This window comes from Cyprinus carpio, chromosome A7, assembly GCF_018340385.1.
Source record: "Cyprinus carpio isolate SPL01 chromosome A7, ASM1834038v1, whole genome shotgun sequence".
Classification (NCBI taxonomy): Eukaryota; Metazoa; Chordata; class Actinopteri; order Cypriniformes; family Cyprinidae; genus Cyprinus; species Cyprinus carpio.
The window spans coordinates 19,579,780-19,597,883 of NC_056578.1; the positions used below are offsets into that span (position 1 = coordinate 19,579,780).

General features: G+C 40.2%; 1 protein-coding gene across 15 annotated transcripts in view; it reads right to left on the bottom strand.

Moving 5' to 3' along the window:
- The window catches only part of LOC109093776 (transducin-like enhancer protein 3-B), a 31,823-nt gene extending 14,045 nt beyond the window's left edge, over nt 1–17,778 (bottom strand). For 2 of the 15 annotated variants that reach the window (XM_042760183.1, XM_042760182.1), the window contains exons 1-9: nt 16,666–17,192; nt 15,991–16,260; nt 15,169–15,269; nt 14,752–14,815; nt 12,872–12,916; nt 7,405–7,467; nt 7,222–7,296; nt 657–849; nt 504–520 (exon numbers count right to left, since the gene is read on the bottom strand). In XM_042760183.1, the coding sequence (XP_042616117.1) occupies nt 504–520; nt 657–849; nt 7,222–7,296; nt 7,405–7,467; nt 12,872–12,916; nt 14,752–14,815; nt 15,169–15,269; nt 15,991–16,014 (582 nt within the window). In that variant the 5' untranslated portion in view covers nt 16,015–16,260; nt 16,666–17,192. Of the gene's footprint in view, nt 1–503; nt 521–656; nt 856–2,682; nt 2,713–7,191; nt 7,297–7,404; nt 7,468–12,871; nt 12,917–14,751; nt 14,816–15,168; nt 15,270–15,990; nt 16,261–16,665; nt 17,194–17,636 lie in introns of those variants that run through there. The other 13 variants (XM_042760170.1, XM_042760171.1, XM_042760178.1 and 10 more) reach the window with 13 other exon arrangements.
- Nucleotides 17,779–18,104: the final 326 nt, after the last annotated feature.

Consider the following 18,104-nt stretch of genomic DNA (forward strand, 5'->3'; position numbering starts at 1 on the left):
AGCAAAAAAACAAAGGTTTGAAATAATATGACAAAGGCAAAAAAAATAAAATAATAAATCATATGGCCCAAGATGAAAGGATTTACTGACGGAGAAATGAGATGCCCAAGGCAGCTCTTTTTTTGTTGGACAGTTAAGGGAATTGTTGTGTAGACCCCTCTCTAAAACTCACCATGATCAGTGTGATTTACATAAAACTTAAGAGACAATCATGCTGATCCACTTTGACAGGCAGTGGAACATCTAACACCATTGTGGTATCGGAACTTAAAGCTGAATTCAGTAGTTTTTTTTTTTAGCAAGTGCTTACATCGCTGTTCTTTGTGTACTTTAAAATGGACATAAAAGTACCACAGAAATAAAACCCCATATGGCTCACGTGTGAAGCCTTCAGCACCATACAGTAGTTTTGTGTAAGGAACAGACTAAAACTGAAGTTGTGCATAAAAACAAGCAAGTAGAGACAGACATGGAAAAATAAAAAATAACACTCTTGAACTCACCGTGCTAGATTCCCGCTCTTTATCCAAGGGAGAATGAAGTCGTCGTTAAAAAAAAAAGATAAAGAAAAACACCAAGTCAGCATTTACATTTAGTTTCTTACCAAAGCATGAGCATACCACTTTTGTTTTCTCTTCAGTGCATGCGTGCGTTACCTCTGTGCTCCAGGTCATGATGGTTCTTCTCGTCTTTGACTGGCAGGTGTGCCTGGCTACCCAGAGCTCCCAGCGCCAGCAGACCTGACCCTGAGCCCGTGACTGGAGGGATGCCTGGGGGCTGCAGGTGAGGGGGCAGCTGGACTGGGGGTCCGTGGGCAGCATGAGAAAGGTGTTGAGCCTGGAGCTGCTGCTGCTGTCAACACACACACACGTACAGCAAGTGGGTCAGAGGGAAAAGGCATATGGACAACAAACACTGAATAAAGGTGACTGGTTAAGCCCTTCTCACACAGGATGCACAGAGAGGAACACTGGCACCCTAACACCTCGATTAGTGGCTGGATCAAAGCAGGACACTTCACAAGGACATGTGCTCCTTGAGCTCAGCAGGAACAGCTCACTCCAACACATACTATAAATTTCTAAACATGCATTGCTCAAACTACTCTACTTAAACATGCATCCTTTTACAACAAACAAGAAATACACAAATCCTTGACTAATTACACAAGCTTTAAACAGGATTTATACACTCCTATGCAATCAAGAAGCAATATTAAAATGAGGGTGCATGAATCAAAATGTACATTCATTCATTCATTCATACATACATGCATACATACACACACACACACACACACACACACACACACACACACACAAGCACAGTCCAATGAACAGCATTCACCAGTCACCTCTTTACACATAAGTCCATGGTTACCATCTCCTAGACTAAGCCACTCCTCCATGCCTCCTTAACAACAGCCAATAAGACAAGCCATTCTATGTTTGTGTTAATTTAAAGGTCAGTAACATATAGCATCAAAGCAGTGGCTGTTTACAGCTGAGAGGGGAAGATGTGATGATGCAGCTGATAAGAACAGGTAAATGTCTGTTGCATTGTGTGATTTTCATCTGAATCTCATATATATAATACTACAGTATATCTTCATCTAATACTACAATTAAAGCTACATTTCTCATTGTGCTGCCTTCATTTTGGATTTGGCCCTTTTGGGTAAAATATCAGAATCCCTTTTGATGCGAAAAGTATTTAATATGAGTCCAATCACATATTGCTCAGAACGGGCACTGTGGTGGCAGCATTAGGCATAATTTTCACCTTAATTCCCACAATTTTACATAGTAATTATAACATTTATCATCAGACCAATTTTGCTTGATTAACTGTTCTGTGACACATACATCCAAAGCAAAGACCTTCGCAAATTTACATTAGACAGACATTCCCACATTAGTAATAACTGCAAAACCCCAAATCAGTCCACAAACTAATGCAGTCCATACAGTGGTTTAAAAAAAATTATTATACTACATTTCAGATGAAAAGCTGACATATACTACCATTCAAAAGTTTAAAAGAGGTCAATATGATTTTTTTTCCCTTTTAACTCATCAAAAGTGACCGTAAAGATGTTAAATGTTAAAAAAAAAAAAAAAAAAAAATTTCAAATAAACTCAATTTCAATTCAAGTTAATTTTTTCATACAATAAGAAATCAGCATATTAGAATTACTGAAGGATCGTGTGACACTGAAGACAAATCCAGCTTTGTCATTACAGGAATAAACTACATTTTAAATGTATTAAAATAAGTTATTTTTACTGCATATTTGATCAAATTCCTTTTTTTTAAATATTCTCATGCAAATGTAGCGCATTTAGTTTTAATGCATTCAGTTCAAGAAATCTAAATATGTATCAAATACTTTTTATTGATTTTTCAGCAGTCTTGCAGTGGTCATCTCAATGTAAACGGGGATCATAAATATATAATATACAATATTATACAATATATAATATTCTAAACCTAGGTGAAAAAGCACTACTATTCTCCCAGTAAGCAGCCATTGCTTTGACACCAACAACCAAAGGAAGCACGACGCAGAACAAACACACAAAATAAAAGAGAGAAGCGTTATGGTCTAAAGAAAGTTGGGGTCTCAACTTCACTTCAAAAACCCAGATATAAACATACACAGAGGCTGTTTTTAGCACTGACCATCAGAGCAGGGTAGACAGCATGAGGCTGCTGTTGATGAGAGAAAAGAGATGAGCATGTCATTACACGCTCACTCATGAATAACACATCACTACTTCACAAATCCACCCAGGCACATGAATGCTGACCAACACTATTTCAGCAACTAAGGGTGCTTTTGTATTTAAATGTGCGCGTCTAACCTTACCACAGTGCTGAACACCCTTAAACATCCTAGAAAGAAACACTGATCCCTATTAGTCTTCTGCTTATAGCATAATAGTGCTGGCAAATATATATTGTTGGGTATCGAGAACTGATTCCAAATTTCCAAGAACCGGGGATTCGATAAGACACGTACATTTCAATTCCGCTTAACGATTGCTGCATTCACATTTTAATGTGATTTTAAACCCTTTAAGCTCAAGAATGGAAAGAACTGGCACACTTTTGTCTGCCGTGCACACATCTGAAGCGTGAGCACAGTGACTGGTGCAGGTTCTGTTATGTCAGTATATCCTCGTAAGTACAACTATTTTTTTGTGACCGTAAACAGATGAGAAAGAAAGTGCATGTGTTAGCAGCCTAATAAACATGTGCTGCCTGTCATTAATGTTAATCAAAGAACAGAAGAAAATCATTCACTGATCTCGATTGAACATCCGAATCAATAACCAGAATCGGAAACTGTAAAATTCAAATAAAAATCAACTCTACAAATATAAAGCTGATGATACACACCCATTCTCAAAGGGAAAGTGCCCACGCAACATTGCTCAAAAAATGTTGCATGGCAAAATTGCTCAAAAAGTTACCCAGTGTATCATCAACCTAACTGGCTAAACATTTGTCTTTATCATTATAAGTCATGTTTTGAGTCTGACCAAGGCCATTTAAGCTACTAGTGTGAAATCTGAAATGCAAATGACCAGAAACAGTATGCAAAATTTATCTGGTGCTCTATATCTAAACAAACAGCAAACCTCTGCCACTGAAGTTTTACCTAAAACATGAGCATTAAAATTCACACTGTAATTCTACATTAAAACCATTTATACATTTTTTTTTTTTTTTTATGAAATGAAGGTGAAGTTTGGCTTCATCACACCTGTATTAATATCCATCTCAATTGGTGAGGCAAGACAGATCATACATGTTCATACCTAGTCTTTTCATATAAATGAAAAAAGGGCTTTTAAATATTTTGTAATACCCATCAATTCAACTAAGATGACATTTAATATAGATGTAAATGGCTAGGACTTCTCATAATCAGGTCTTGAAGTGTGCATGCATATTAGGGCTACACGACATGGGGAGAAAAATAATTGAATTGTCATTTCTGATTGTAATTTAAATCAGTTTACAATTTAAAGAAATAATTATACTAATAAAAATAATAATACTGCTAAATAATTTATTAATTCTGCTAAATTAAATTAATTTTAAAAAATAATTCTTTTTTTAATATTACTACTATTAATATTACTTTGATAAATCAAAGCCCATACATATGGTAAGTGTATGTGTTACTCATATGGTTGCTTTTTTTGGCACTGCTATAGCATCATTATTATAGACACCTATGGTAAATCATCTGAAGTAACTTATAAGCAAAACCACAGACATGTACAGCACTACCACTTTAACAGGTCAGTAGTACCGTAGACTAAAGGTTTGATGGGCGTCTCTCTTCTCTTGCTAACCCACTTATTTGCCTCTACCCCTCCCTGTAAATATCAATCCCTCTCACAATGTCTCTCTCTCCTTTCACAATCTTCCTTCTCCTCGCTTTCTCTCTCTCTCTCTCTCTCTCTCTCTCTCTCTCTCTCTCTGTGCCAAACGCTGCTGGCTCCTGATTAACAGTGAATCTTTAATGACCCCCCCCCCTCCTCCGTCAGGGCACAGATTGATCTCCTGCCATCTCACCAGCCAACAAATAAAAGCTTGTTGTTTTTTCCAAGCCTGTGAGGATGTGTGTGTGAGTGTGTTAATTTCTGTAACAGTGTGGCAAGTGTCTGCCTGACTACATGTATTTATCCACCATCATGATGGTGATCCACCAACATGACCATGTGACTGCTAAGTGTTTACGAGTGAGCAGAAGCAACCAGCCCTGCCCCCATGCCTCCCCACCTCTCGCCAAGCTGCTCTGCTGAATGGCTAGCTGTTAAATGATGGAGCCCCGTCAACAGTTGCATTCAGGCTGATTTGAGGAAGCAATTACCTTGAAAACAAGGGTCAGAGTCTTGGCTCATTTGCCTCAATTGAATTCCAATATCTGGCTCTGGCTGTCCTGACCCAGCTCAGGACCTCCTACCCACTAGTCCAGCCAAGGCTAATCAAAGTTGGACAGCCACACTCACCACAGGAGACACACTAAGTACTTTTACATCTTATAAAAGTTGGATTTTAATTATTTAGTAAAATCTACTAACACATTTTTTTTTTTTTTTTGTAAAATGTAAAGGAAATGGTTTAAGACCCAATGACACCAAGGCTGATAATTATCCACCTTATACTGAAACACAAAAGCAAACTATTTTCTGTGAATGTGTAAGACTTCTGAATTATTAACCACTATAAAAAAAATAACGGTAAACAGTAAAACTTTTTGTACTACAGACCAGTGTGTCTATCAATACAATGATATATTCAAATAATATGACAAAAACAAGTATGCAATATCAAGCAGCATAACGGACTGGTTTTAATAAATAATATTATCATTTGTGGGTGTGGGCACTTAAACTTAAAGTTACTTTTTTTTTGGTGTAAATGGGCCTTTAGTCAAACTGAAATCACACTAGTTCAGTTTTTAGAACATCTGACTGGACCCAGATAATATGATTGTATCTTGTCTTCATCAGGCATAGCATTGTGTGCTTGTTTTAAAGGACACAGGTGACACAGTGTGCATTTTAATCCTTCAAACAATAAACACTGTGTATATTTGGACAAAGATCATGCCTACAAAAATGTGATTTACTGCACATATAAGAGCACTTCTGTTTTTGGTCTACTGACCTACAGAAATGCATAATTTAGATTAAACACTGCATACAATTATCTCTGGATTAGAATCAAACACGTTGCCTGACATAGGGGCTTTTCACACTTGAAACCGTTAACCCTGGGTCATTTTAAACCCCAGGTAAATGGAATCCTGGATTATCTTGATTCATGTTTCATATTGCTCATACTTTACCCAAGGTTTGCAATTAGTCCTGGGTATTCATGCTGACATTAAACACAATACATTCCTAAACACCAAGTTAACATTCATGTCAGTGTCTTCGATTGGACGACCACAGCGTGCAACATCTTTACCCGCATCCTCATCTTATATGCTGCCAACTGTACTATAAGATTTCCAGAATGAGGTTTACAGACCATAAAGGTAAGATTGAAAGTCTTTTTTTCATTCCAATTCAGACGTTTATCACCATTTTACATTTTTCCCATTTAAACACTGCAACAATCGATTATACAATGCACAGTGTTTCCATAATTGAGCAAAGCACGGTAATATGAGGTACGTGATTGGTTGTCTGTTGCTAAGCATCTAGCCATAACATTCATCATTACACCGCATTCTTTCACACTGCACATGACTGACACCACAGTGCGGGGTTAACACCACAAAAGCAGTGCTAAACCTGCTTCTAAATTACAAGTGTAAAACGTACCTTTACCCAGGGTTTAAAGCAGTGTTTACAATGACGATAGCACGGGGTTAAGCACAGTGTAAACAGCCTAATACAGAAACCAGTTTTCCTGAAATTAAACGTAGTAATTCAAGTAATGTTTGTGTTCCTGAAGTCAATAGGAAGCTTCTCAATGCTCCTTAACACAAGCTCTTTAAAGTATTTAAGATGGCTTATCACAGACAACCCTGACAGAATTAGACTTCACCCTTTGTGTGATCAAAACGAGAGCTTAACTACACAAGCTTAAACATGTTTCTCTCCACATGCCTCTCAAACACTGTGACAAACAGACACACAGAGAGAGAAGCACTACACGCACAAATGAACTCAAATGATCCAAGCGGCACACAATGACGAGACAAAAACGATGGCATAAAAAAGCAAACATCATGGTGTAAATACATGACATTACAAATTAAAACAAAGTAAAATCAGACCAGGGCAGGGGCAAATCTGCAGCAGGAGGCTGATGGGTCTAACACTCCAACAATCCTGATCTGCTCCCAGAACACAACTATAAACGTCTCTAGCAATCACAGATTTGCCCTTAGACTGTTTAAGAGCTGCTGAGGTGATATGTGTTGGATTGAAGGTTTTACAGTGGAGGATTACAGCTGATATATCACCTTTGACCCAAACCCGGCCCGTGGGAGTAGGCTGGTTTAACTTCTTTAAGAGCAAATTTGATCTTTATTACTACATACTATAAATCCAATTGTCATTTAGGAGCCAGGCGTGAATGCATTAGTACACTGAGCTGCATGAGTGCAGATTTGACCCTGGCCCTGGTCAAATGAAGGAGAAAGAGGAGTATACACACGGTGAGAGGCAGATTGGGAAGTCCACGTACCCCGATGATGGCATTCAACTCTGTCATTGTCACTTGCTTAGCACGTTCAACAGCCTGTGCAACCTGCTGTTGGTGCTGGAAGAAAGAGAAAAGACTGATCAATACACAGAACATTAGCATGGGCTAACGGAAATAATGTAGCTAAGATGGCTCATTTTATGAAAGGAAATGGAGAATATTTACCTCTTGTGACAAAAAAGGCATGATTTGAGCAAGAATTGCATTTAGACGTTTGGCAATTTCAGTCTAAAAGAGAAAAGCAGAGACATACAAACAGTACGGTTATTAAATGTTGTCAGCTCTAATCACTCAAATCTACTTAATTCACTACAACATGCGCTCGAACACTCTCACGTTACTTTCACATTGCTGAATGCTCTAATCAAGCCCCTAAACAAGGCATGATTGGATACCTCCAGAACTCCTGATTAATGAAGTAAAAACTTCAGAAATGTCTGTCGTCGATGATGTTGCCATGTGTATGATTTGGCGCATAATGAACATGAGACTCTTTGAGCGCTGATATGGTGTGTGTGGCTCACAAAGCCAAACGGCGCTCCAGCACACTGCTACTGAAACAGATCTGGCCAAATCAACAGCTCTGCCAGGCCAAGATGGGCAGAAGGCCTGCAGTGCCCATCTGGCCAAGAAATGGAGAGAGGGAAGGAGGGATGGGGGAAGGGGTTGTCTGGTCTCAACCACCCCCCCACCCCCTCATTACCCAGACAGATTATTTCATTAAGATGCTGAAATATGCTAATGCTAATTTGGTGCTGGGAGATTAACGATGGCAATACTGAGCAATTACCATTTTCCCCCATGCTCCCATTCCAGCAGCGCAGGAGGCGAGGAACCAGAGCCCTACAGCAATATTCAAAATGACTTTTATTGATATGGAGAGACGGACAGGGTAATCAGCCAACATGCTCTGGTTCTCTTGCATTACTCATGGCTACCTGAAGTCCCAAAAGAGCTATATTTCATCATGAGCTATGCTAATGCTTCAGGATGAAAAGAAGAGAAGGGAAAGGAGAGTGTGAGGGAGGGGGGAGAGGAAGTATGGGGCGGTGAACAAATTGATTATAGGTTGGAGCAGATGGCCCAGCAGGTGAGGGAGGAGAGAAATTTCTCTTTCTTTCCTGCAAGCCACATTCCGTTCATTTTTTGGCAGCGTGACCTCTGTGCCTGTGGGAGGGTGCTGACCCTGGCACTCTGATGGATTCGGTCTCTCTTTAGAGCGGGTGAGAGTGGATGTGTTCTGACCTGTGATGACCTGACTCTAGGGACGTGAACAAAGGATCTAAGTCCTCTCCACACCCCTTCAGAGTCATTGAGCTATTAATGCTTTTTCAGCCCGGCTTTGCTACACAAACACATACTCCTTCGCAAAACAAACACATACAATAACAATAATCAAGGAAATATTGAAATACGTTGCCTGCTCTCATACGTAAGCCATACACTGAGGTTCTTTTTCCTCGCTCACTTCATCAGTTCACCCCCCTCCCCTTGGCTCCCATTCCTGTAAGCCACTCTGAGGTTGCCACAGCAACCGGTCCGCCCCTATCTCTCCCTCAGATCATTATGTAAATTGGATCTCTGCTTGACCATAACAGGCAGTAAAATCATATTACACGCACAGGGGCAGGTCATTAAATTGAATTTTCGGCCTGTCGATCAGATCAACTCTGCAAATTAATGTGGGATGAAAGGGAACAGATGGGGGAGGGGGAGTAACGGCTTCTCTTTCATGGGTGGGGTGAAGTGTGTGTGTGTGTGTGTGTTAAGAGAGGGAAGACTGGGAAACATTGCCCGTATGCCCGAGCCAAAAAACCCTGGTTACTGTCTAAAGGAGACAATATTCTACAGTAATTATCAGAAATGACTTTTCCACTGATATATGGCATACTTGACTTGTTAGTACACAAGAGTATCTAAATACGGAGAGCAGGAAGCAAGACAGCTTCCTGTTGTGATGCTGGCTTCAAATGAAAGAACGTGACTTGTGGTAAAAATATCTACTTTTATATTCAAAATAATAATAATCAATAAAAAATAAGCAAGATATGATATAAGGGGGAATATCATAAAAACAAAAATGTTTATGCATCATGATCCTACAAAAATTGCTTTATTTTAAGATTTTTTTTCATTGTGACATTGTCAATCACATTTTATCCTCTAATCTCTTAATGTTACAAAAAAAATACTGTACTTATAGTAGAAAAAAAGACTAATGAGAATCAATTTAAAGATAATTAAGGGAACTTAAAAAAAATAAAAATAAAGTAATAATAAATTGAGAGGAAAAAAATTCATGAAATTGACATTTTTATGAGATTCACTCTTGATAGACTCCATAAAACAAGCTAAAAGGATTTTAATCAGAATCACTTTACACAAACTAACCTACAAAATACATTAACCTCAGATTAAACCACTGCACCATGGGATGAGAACAGGAAGTGTGGTTTTGCGGAGTTCCAGAGGCATGCCGTAAGCTACTAGAACAGCTCCCACACAGGCTGATGAAAAACAGGGCACAGGGAGTGAAAACAAGGCCCTTCAACAGAGAGAGGCTTTCTGCTCAGCTTCACCATCCCAGGTGCTCAGTGCTGTCAAGCAGCGTGTGAAGAGCTCTCACACACAGCCCTGTCAATGGCACGCCAGAAGCCATTTACCTGTTGCTGTGGGTACGAGCGGAGTGCTGGGAGACACTGATGAGGATAAAATATGCTGCAAAACAACTGCACACTGAAGGAGAGCCACTCAGTGACAAATGAACACACATACAGACCACTGCACTCTCTCTCTGTGACTCAATGAACAATTACAGACAAGAGGGAGAGAAACAGTGAGTGAGTTTGTGATGAACTTACATTTACATGCTCACTCAAACACAAAAAAAAGCCATTAATATACATTCTGATGACAGATGAAGCCATCTTCACAGATAAGACGTTAACAAATAAACCAAAGCACTCAGTGGCATTCACACACTTGAGCTCATTCCTTCCTGCCTGACACAGGCTCCTCTAAACCTCAGCTTCACTTGGGCTGAAAGGCTGCATTGAGCAGCAGCCGTCTGTACAGGCTGTCTCTGTCTTGCCTTCGCTGCATATGCAGCACAAATCCTGTCGAAACTGTTTAGTGATGTTTGTGTCTCTCTGTGCATTCATCTGCTGAAGCTGGACACGGGAGCTGGACAAAGGACACAGACACGACCACCTGGTCCAGTGCACTGGGCTGAGAGACAGATGTGACCCAAAGTTCACACGAGCACACACTACCGTATCTATATTCAACACTGAATATACAATGTGGCAAGCAGCTTAAAATGTCCTGTAGGCTTGTATTTCATTACACATTGCGGTCCAAAAACACAACACTTTATTCAATGTAGCTTTTTCGAGGAAGACAAACAGATTAATCGATCAGTATTAAATACTTTTTAATTCATCAGTACTGGTTTATATTTAAAACATACGTATGTTGGCTGATACTGAATATTTAACTGTAAGTGATTTTCAAAAAGCGCTCACTTAAGTTAATTCATCAGTCAATAAACAGTTAAAATAAATCAAATGCAAAAAGCATTTAGCAAAATTTTTTATAAAATATCAACTTTGCATAATGAAAATTATAATAAAGTTTTATATCAGGCATTACATAGAAAAAACAAACTGTGTTTCAAACTAGACAAACTAATGAGAATAAAATATTAAAATATATCCCTAACTGCATTCTGTTAGGAATTCATTGGCCTGCCATGATAATGCGGGCTCATTTTGTCACCACTAGACATCTCACTCACATGTACACAAACACTTCTGAAGAGAGACTGCAGTGAGCTCTGAGTTGGTTTGCTTTGGCTCACAATCAAATCGACCATCATCACCTTGGCAAACAATTCCTGGAATCCTGAATAAATTATTTATCTGAACAAGTTCCCTCCCTGCTGCCTGTCTCAGACCCCCTCCTTGCTCTCTCTCACCCTCTAAGGCCACAGACTGAGCTTAACTTAATGAATCTGGCTTAGTGTGTGCGCACACACACACACAAAACTGACCAAATGCGGCCACATCAATGATAACACACACACACACACTAGTTCTGCATTCATTCAGCAGCGAGAACTTCAGGACAAAATGAGGAAGAAAATGAAGACAGAGGGAACTGTGTTAAACACAGAGGGACAGCAAATCAGGGGCCTCTGAGTCTCAGTAATTAAAGGGCTACATTGACAAGCACAGCCGTCCACTTCCTGCCCCCACACGGGCAGTCCTCCCACTTATAACCATAAACTCACCATTCTGCCCCGAGGCTCTAACGTACCACAAGATTAGCACTGACCCTTGCACAATTATAAACTCTCAAGTGTGTTTACATAAAACAGTTATTTAATTGTAATCCGAATCTGGTGGATCCTGAAAGCACATAACAAATCTTGCACCTAGATGCATTTTCCTCCCTTTCCTTTCTTTTCCAAAAGCACTACATGAAGGGCAGACTATGTGTTATCAGACCGCTGTCATCACTAACTCCAGAGAGAGCAGGGAGTCCATGCTCCAATGAATAATTCATGCATTTGAGTCCACTCAGTCAGAGCTCTATTGATAAACAAAAGAGAGGCTCTGAAAAAAAAAAAAGCCAGTCGATTAACCTGTTTGAGCAAAGCCCCTGCACCTTCCCTTCCCTCCCTTTTCATTTTCTCTCCATCTCTCTCACAGCTGGAGATAAATGCCTGACAGAACCTTTCAGAAAATGCAGTGTCTTTCAGAGAGAGACATGTGGCCCAGACACACACACTTGGAGAAGCTGATGGATTGTGCATGCTGTTCCAATTCACCACCCTCACACTGATACCATTAACCTTGTGAGGCCTCAGGGTGAGAACCATAAAGGGCCTCTTCAAACTGAGCCCTCCTCATATGACTATACATCATATCACTACTAATGACAGAGAGATAGAGAAATAGAGGAACCGTGGGTGTTGGCTGGTCTCCCTTTTAAAATGCATCAATTTCATAACCTCACTTGGTTACAAAACCCCAATCGATCCGTTGCAGGGAGAAAAAAAAAAAAACATACAGGCTGACAACAATTAGGACAGTCTGTGATGCCAAACATTCACATCAATTACTAAAAGTGGTTAAATAATACTTCCTGCTGGACGCAGCTGACCTAATGACCTTTATCTTCCCTCCATCTTTTTCTTGCTTATCCTTTTATTTTTTGTTCTGTTGCGTGCAGACTCAATTTTTGCCACTTTTATTCATGGGGCAGCATAGGAACCAAAGACAATAAAAGGGAACAGAATCGAGAAATGGGTTCAAACTTGCACAAGCCAGATTCAAACATACACTAAACACTATGCCAGCAATCACCGTAATCACATGTATAACTTAAAATATATGCTTGCATGTTTTTGTACATGCACCTCTTGCAGGCTCTTTGACAGATGAGAAAACAGCCTTTATTGGACAATGTAGGGCTTTTAAGAAATGTACTGCAGAGTAATGTCATTATCATCCTTCTAACCAGAAGAATTTGTCATGTCAGAAGACATGCAATAAAAATAAAAAACATACAAATGAAACCTACACAATGAACAATAAAAAGAAATATGGCATCCAATTTGATCACATACCTGTTTATGCATTTCAATGTTCAGCCCATAGGACATCTCATAATACTGCAAGGAAAAAAGAAAGAGAGAGAGAGAGAAAAGCACTTAGCTCACAATAGTATAATGCTATTGACTGCAGTAGTGCAGAGTATCACCTCTATATATCATGCACATATACAATAAAGTAGGGATGTGCCCAAATAGCAAATCCGTATTCGGAAAGGCACGGAAAACGAATAATGCGTTGTACGGAGCCACTAAAGGGACATGGTTAGCCGCTTGCTAGCGGTTGCCTTTAACATAACAGTAACGTTACATAAAATTTCACTTACCACATAAACAGAGAGAGGTAAGAAAAAATGACTGATAGGATGATGGCGAATGATTTGAACATCCTGAGCACCACTGACAAACATCTAATCTTGTGAAATATGTGGTAAGTAGTGCTGCTCCGTAGTAGAGTAGGCTACGTGTGAACGCGAATCTCGAAAGTGAAAGTAAAAAGCCAACGCGCATTTATAAGTGATTTCAATGTCCTGCATTTTAATAATGGCTCCCTGATGCCCGCAATTTATATACAGAATAATTACCCAACGACAATTTTAAAAGAAAGCACTGAAATATATAATATTTTTCTTATATATCATGTATTTATTCCCTTTAGTGATGCCGTAGTACACGTCATTACATTTCCAAAAACCGCATTCAGATTCGGGCACATCCCTACAAAAAGCATCCACAAAGCCAGGACTCAGATAACTGCCTGATTATAGAAGTAGAGAGCAATGTCTATGAAACTTTCTGGCAACATTTGTTTAGTGGTGTTTACTTACTACTAGGATTCTTGGGAGCAGTTATCTCAAACCAGTTACTAAACAGCAGTTAAAAAACAAACTAACTAAGCAAAGATAGGCAAATATGTGTCTGAGCTACCTTTCTACACAATTTTACTTCTCTAAGAAACATTTATTTTCATTGAAAATTTCAGTTACATCGTAAGCATCTCTATCATTTCAAGATTTCAACACTTTTTTTTTTCTCAGAGCATGTCTGTATATTTCATTTTGTTTATCTGGTAGTGTCCTTTTTACCACTCAGCATTCCTCCGAAAAATAATATTTAACAAAGGTGCCAGCATGTTGAGTCATTATCTACTGCGTGTTCAAATAAGATAAGAGAGAGTAAAGCTTGGATAACACTGTTCAACCTGTGCACTATTACATCACTTCCCGATGGAATTAAGTTTCCACTCATTGGACTTCTAATAAGAGGCGTTCAGCAACACTAATATTAGTGTAATTCTTGAATTGCACACAAGGTTCAAAATTGAGTGAGATTGCAATCATCCTTAAGGCTGATAACATCTCATTTGGGGCAGGTCTCTATGTAATTTAAGAAAAACAAACTATACACACCTCCACTGAATTAATGCATACATTGTTTGATTTTTAATTGGTTAGCTGAGAAGATTGCTGGGTTTTTTTTACATTCACTGCACATTATCATCATAACTTTTTTATTTAACCTTGACAAGTTATTTACAATAGGCTGGTCCCTTAAACACTGTTTGTTCCAAAAATTCAAATCTGATTAAATTGAGCAAGCCTGCCTTTCTCTCACTTGAATCAAGAGACACTTAGCCCTCGGGTCAGAGTGGATGGAACAAGCAGTAACTCCACTCCCAGAACAGCCTCCAGGCATTTTACAACAAATAAGAACACTCACACTCTTATAATCTCAAAGCTGATCCTTCAGTGCTATCAATGCAAATGGTTTCACGTAATAAATAAGGGCAGTGGATACTCAGAGAGCCGGCTGGTGACCCTACTGATGTTTTCAAGGAACAAAGGAACAACAGATAGAAGACCTCAGATTAAAAACAAACCACATCTCGCTCTTACCATGACATAATGTCGCTGCATCTCGGTCTTCTCATTGGCCAGTTTGTCAAACTCCACTTTAAGACTGTGAGGAGAGAGAAAGACCCAGAATGAGTTAACATTCCAGGCTGGCAAATTCGCTTAAAGAGCTCCATGTGGTCATATACACAGGCAACTTATTGACATATAAAAAAGTTATGCTAATTTATATGAAATGACAAATACAAATATGAAACTATATATACTGATATATTACATACTATAATGTGTTATAGTTACTATTCATCTGTTATGACAACTGCAAAGTTTAAGGTTGCTCCGATTCTGCATTTGATTTACACAGAATCAGAGTAACATCAGAGCCGCCTCACAGTCTAGTTACAGGTGTGAAATTAATCACACACATACACCAAGCAGCTCATTAACAGCAATATTTACCTGTGGTACTGAGCTTGCAGGAACTGGAATTCATCTTTGATCCTGTCACAAGACTCTGCTACAGTGAATTTGAAGCCTGGCTGACCAGGCTGGTGAGGTGCCTGAAAAATCATATCAATAATTTATGTGAACTGCTGCAAAAGCATAAACTTCACATCATCAACATAATCCAACCTAGTCACTGATGCAGTATGCTTTTACACGAACAGTGTTTTTAGCATGTCATTGTACCTTTGACTTCCTACCACCATTACCAAAACAACCTACGACCTTCTCCATTACCCCTTTTACGGCAGTCCATAGATCTCAGTTTTTACTTTCACTGTGTTTTTGAAGTCATTGGTATAGCCACGGGTGTCAGTAACACATTTCATGCTTCCCGATTTTCAGGGAAATTATATTTCATCGGAGCTGAATTGCGGTTAGTCAGAGGTGCCCAGGCGCTCCTTCGAGCTCGGACTGTCGGTGGTTTTGAGACTCTAGTGGGAACACAGCAGAGGTCGGCGTGACACAGACGGGTCACTGCGTCTAAACAGCCCCGGAGAAAAACTAGTATCCGATTCCCGTCCTTTCTTTCTTTTGTTTTTCCCCTAGACATTTTTCCACTTTTAAGTATAATGAAGATGCACTAATGTTCAGAAGCAAGTCAAAGGACGTCCAGAAGAGCATATCCTTATTTAGACTGAGCAGAAATAAAGGACACACCGCGCGAGGGAAACGTCACGCGACACAATAGTGCTCGAGCTCAAAGGCAGAAAGGGTAACGCGCTCTGGCGCGGAGTTGCCTGGACACAATGCATTAATATAATTTATGTTACTCACCGGATGCCGGCCCTGCGGATACATCTTGAATGTATCCTTTCTGAAGAGAAGATCCAGGGGTTGTGGCGCTCTTCAGTAATCCGAGTAGATGAGCGAGGACCCGTCCGTCACCCCTCCCCGCGCTCGCGGACACACAAAGCCCAGTCCGTCCACCCGATCCTTATACCCGATTTAACCCCTTTATCCTTCACGCAGCCGAGGAGCAAGACAAACACACAGCGCGTTGGCTCATCATCTCCAGTAAGAGGCACGCATTCAGCTGCGCTGGTGCTGTAAACACAGAATAGTTGTGTAGCGCGAGTCAAACACACATTTGCTGCTTGTCATCTGCGCTGCGACTAACAAGCTGTCCGAGTCTTCTCGCAATAACAAGATTACCTGACTGCTATGTGCTTGAATGTAACCCGACAAGATTACAGAACAATATAAAGACGTTAGATAAGACACACAGCAACAGAACCCCAGTCAACTCAGAGCAATTCCTCGATAAATGTGTCAAAAAATTATACACTTGTTCTGTTACGCACAGTGTCGAGCCTCGAAGTGAATTCGACAATAGCAGCTATGCAAATTACAAAACAGGAACGGAGAAAATAAAGCACGTAGAGTGATCAAATGCCAAATAAACAGTTTAAATTACAAGTAGATTCTTTTTAAAGTTATCTTTCGCGTTACCTTTAGTCTCCATAAAATCTTTTTCCGCGAATGTACAGCAATAATTCCTTGCACCGAGGAAATGTCGATCTCCACTCGTGACCTTACGCGATCAGTATTAGGCGCTGGTTGGGAATCAATCCCAACCATAGAAAAGCAGCGCCTACAATCTCTTCGAGAATGTTTTCCTCAGTTAAGACTCGGTTCTCGCTTGAACACAGTTCGCAGTATTCCCGCTGTTGGTAAACTCTCACAATTCCTATTTGCGTGTTTGTTTAAAAATGTCTGATTGTGAAAAGTTTGGCTCGTACGTGCCAGCCGCTCGCAATCGCTGTGCCTAGTTTCTCCAGCACTCGCAGTACCACACACAGACTGCCCACTGACACGCGGGCTCAACTACCGCGAGAAAAACCGAGCGCGACCAATCAAATCTCGAAAAGGACTTCGCCTCGTCCGACCAATCAAACCCGGGATCCCCACGTGGGGCGCGTCTGTTCTACGCGTGCTGATTGGCCAATAAAAATCTGACCTTCTGTTCGCCATCTTGGCTCTAAATAGGTTGCTTTCCCCGTAGACAAACAACTTACATGAGCGACGATTGTTCGAAGGCCAGCCACAAACTGAAATCTCAAGAGATAGACTATATCCTAAGAAATACACATTACAAGCGAAATTGTCTGTTGCGCTTCTGTTCACTGATTTAGGAGCACGACTGCTGTTGTTTCAACGGAAAGCAGTTGAAAGTTGCATCAAATCTGGTTATGGCTGCTGTAAACTGTTCTAATGGCATGTTTTAAAATATGTGAGCAACTTATCGCCGAGTTGAGCCAAAACATCCTTCATATGTCCCGGTTTGTCCTTTCCAAAGACGCTCCTAACATGGACAGCTCTGTGATGCGAGAGAGAGCCCTTATAGCCAATGTATAGTGAGGCTACCTATTTTGAATGTAACTCAAATTAACGGCATAATATGTGAAATCAGCCCTCATTACTTGATTCACGCTGTCTGCTCAGCAACACCCTCCATGCCCATGTCTCGCTCCATAAAATAAAAAAATAAGCCCCATCCTATCTTGTGTTGCTCAGACCCACGTGGGGCGCAGCTCCTCGTTCTGCGCGTGCTGACCAATCAGAGCACTGGCGTGCATCTGATTGGTTTAGAGCAGCACGGGTTGTCAGTTTGAAACCTAAGTTGTCAATCAAGCCCACGAGGGGTAGTGTGCTGACAAATGCCTGTGCCTCTCAGCCTCCCGCCTGCGAATAGTGCTTGGAATGGCTGCTTAATTAGCTTCGAATGGCTTTTCCTTCCAGCTCAAACAATCTGTCACTACCATGTGGTAAAAAGAGCCCTGCGTAAAACAAAAGAGGGAAAAGCTAGTAGGGGCTAAATATCAGTTTGATTTTTTTTTTTTTGTCTATGTATGCAAGTCGCATTACAACAAAACAAAACATTTATTGCA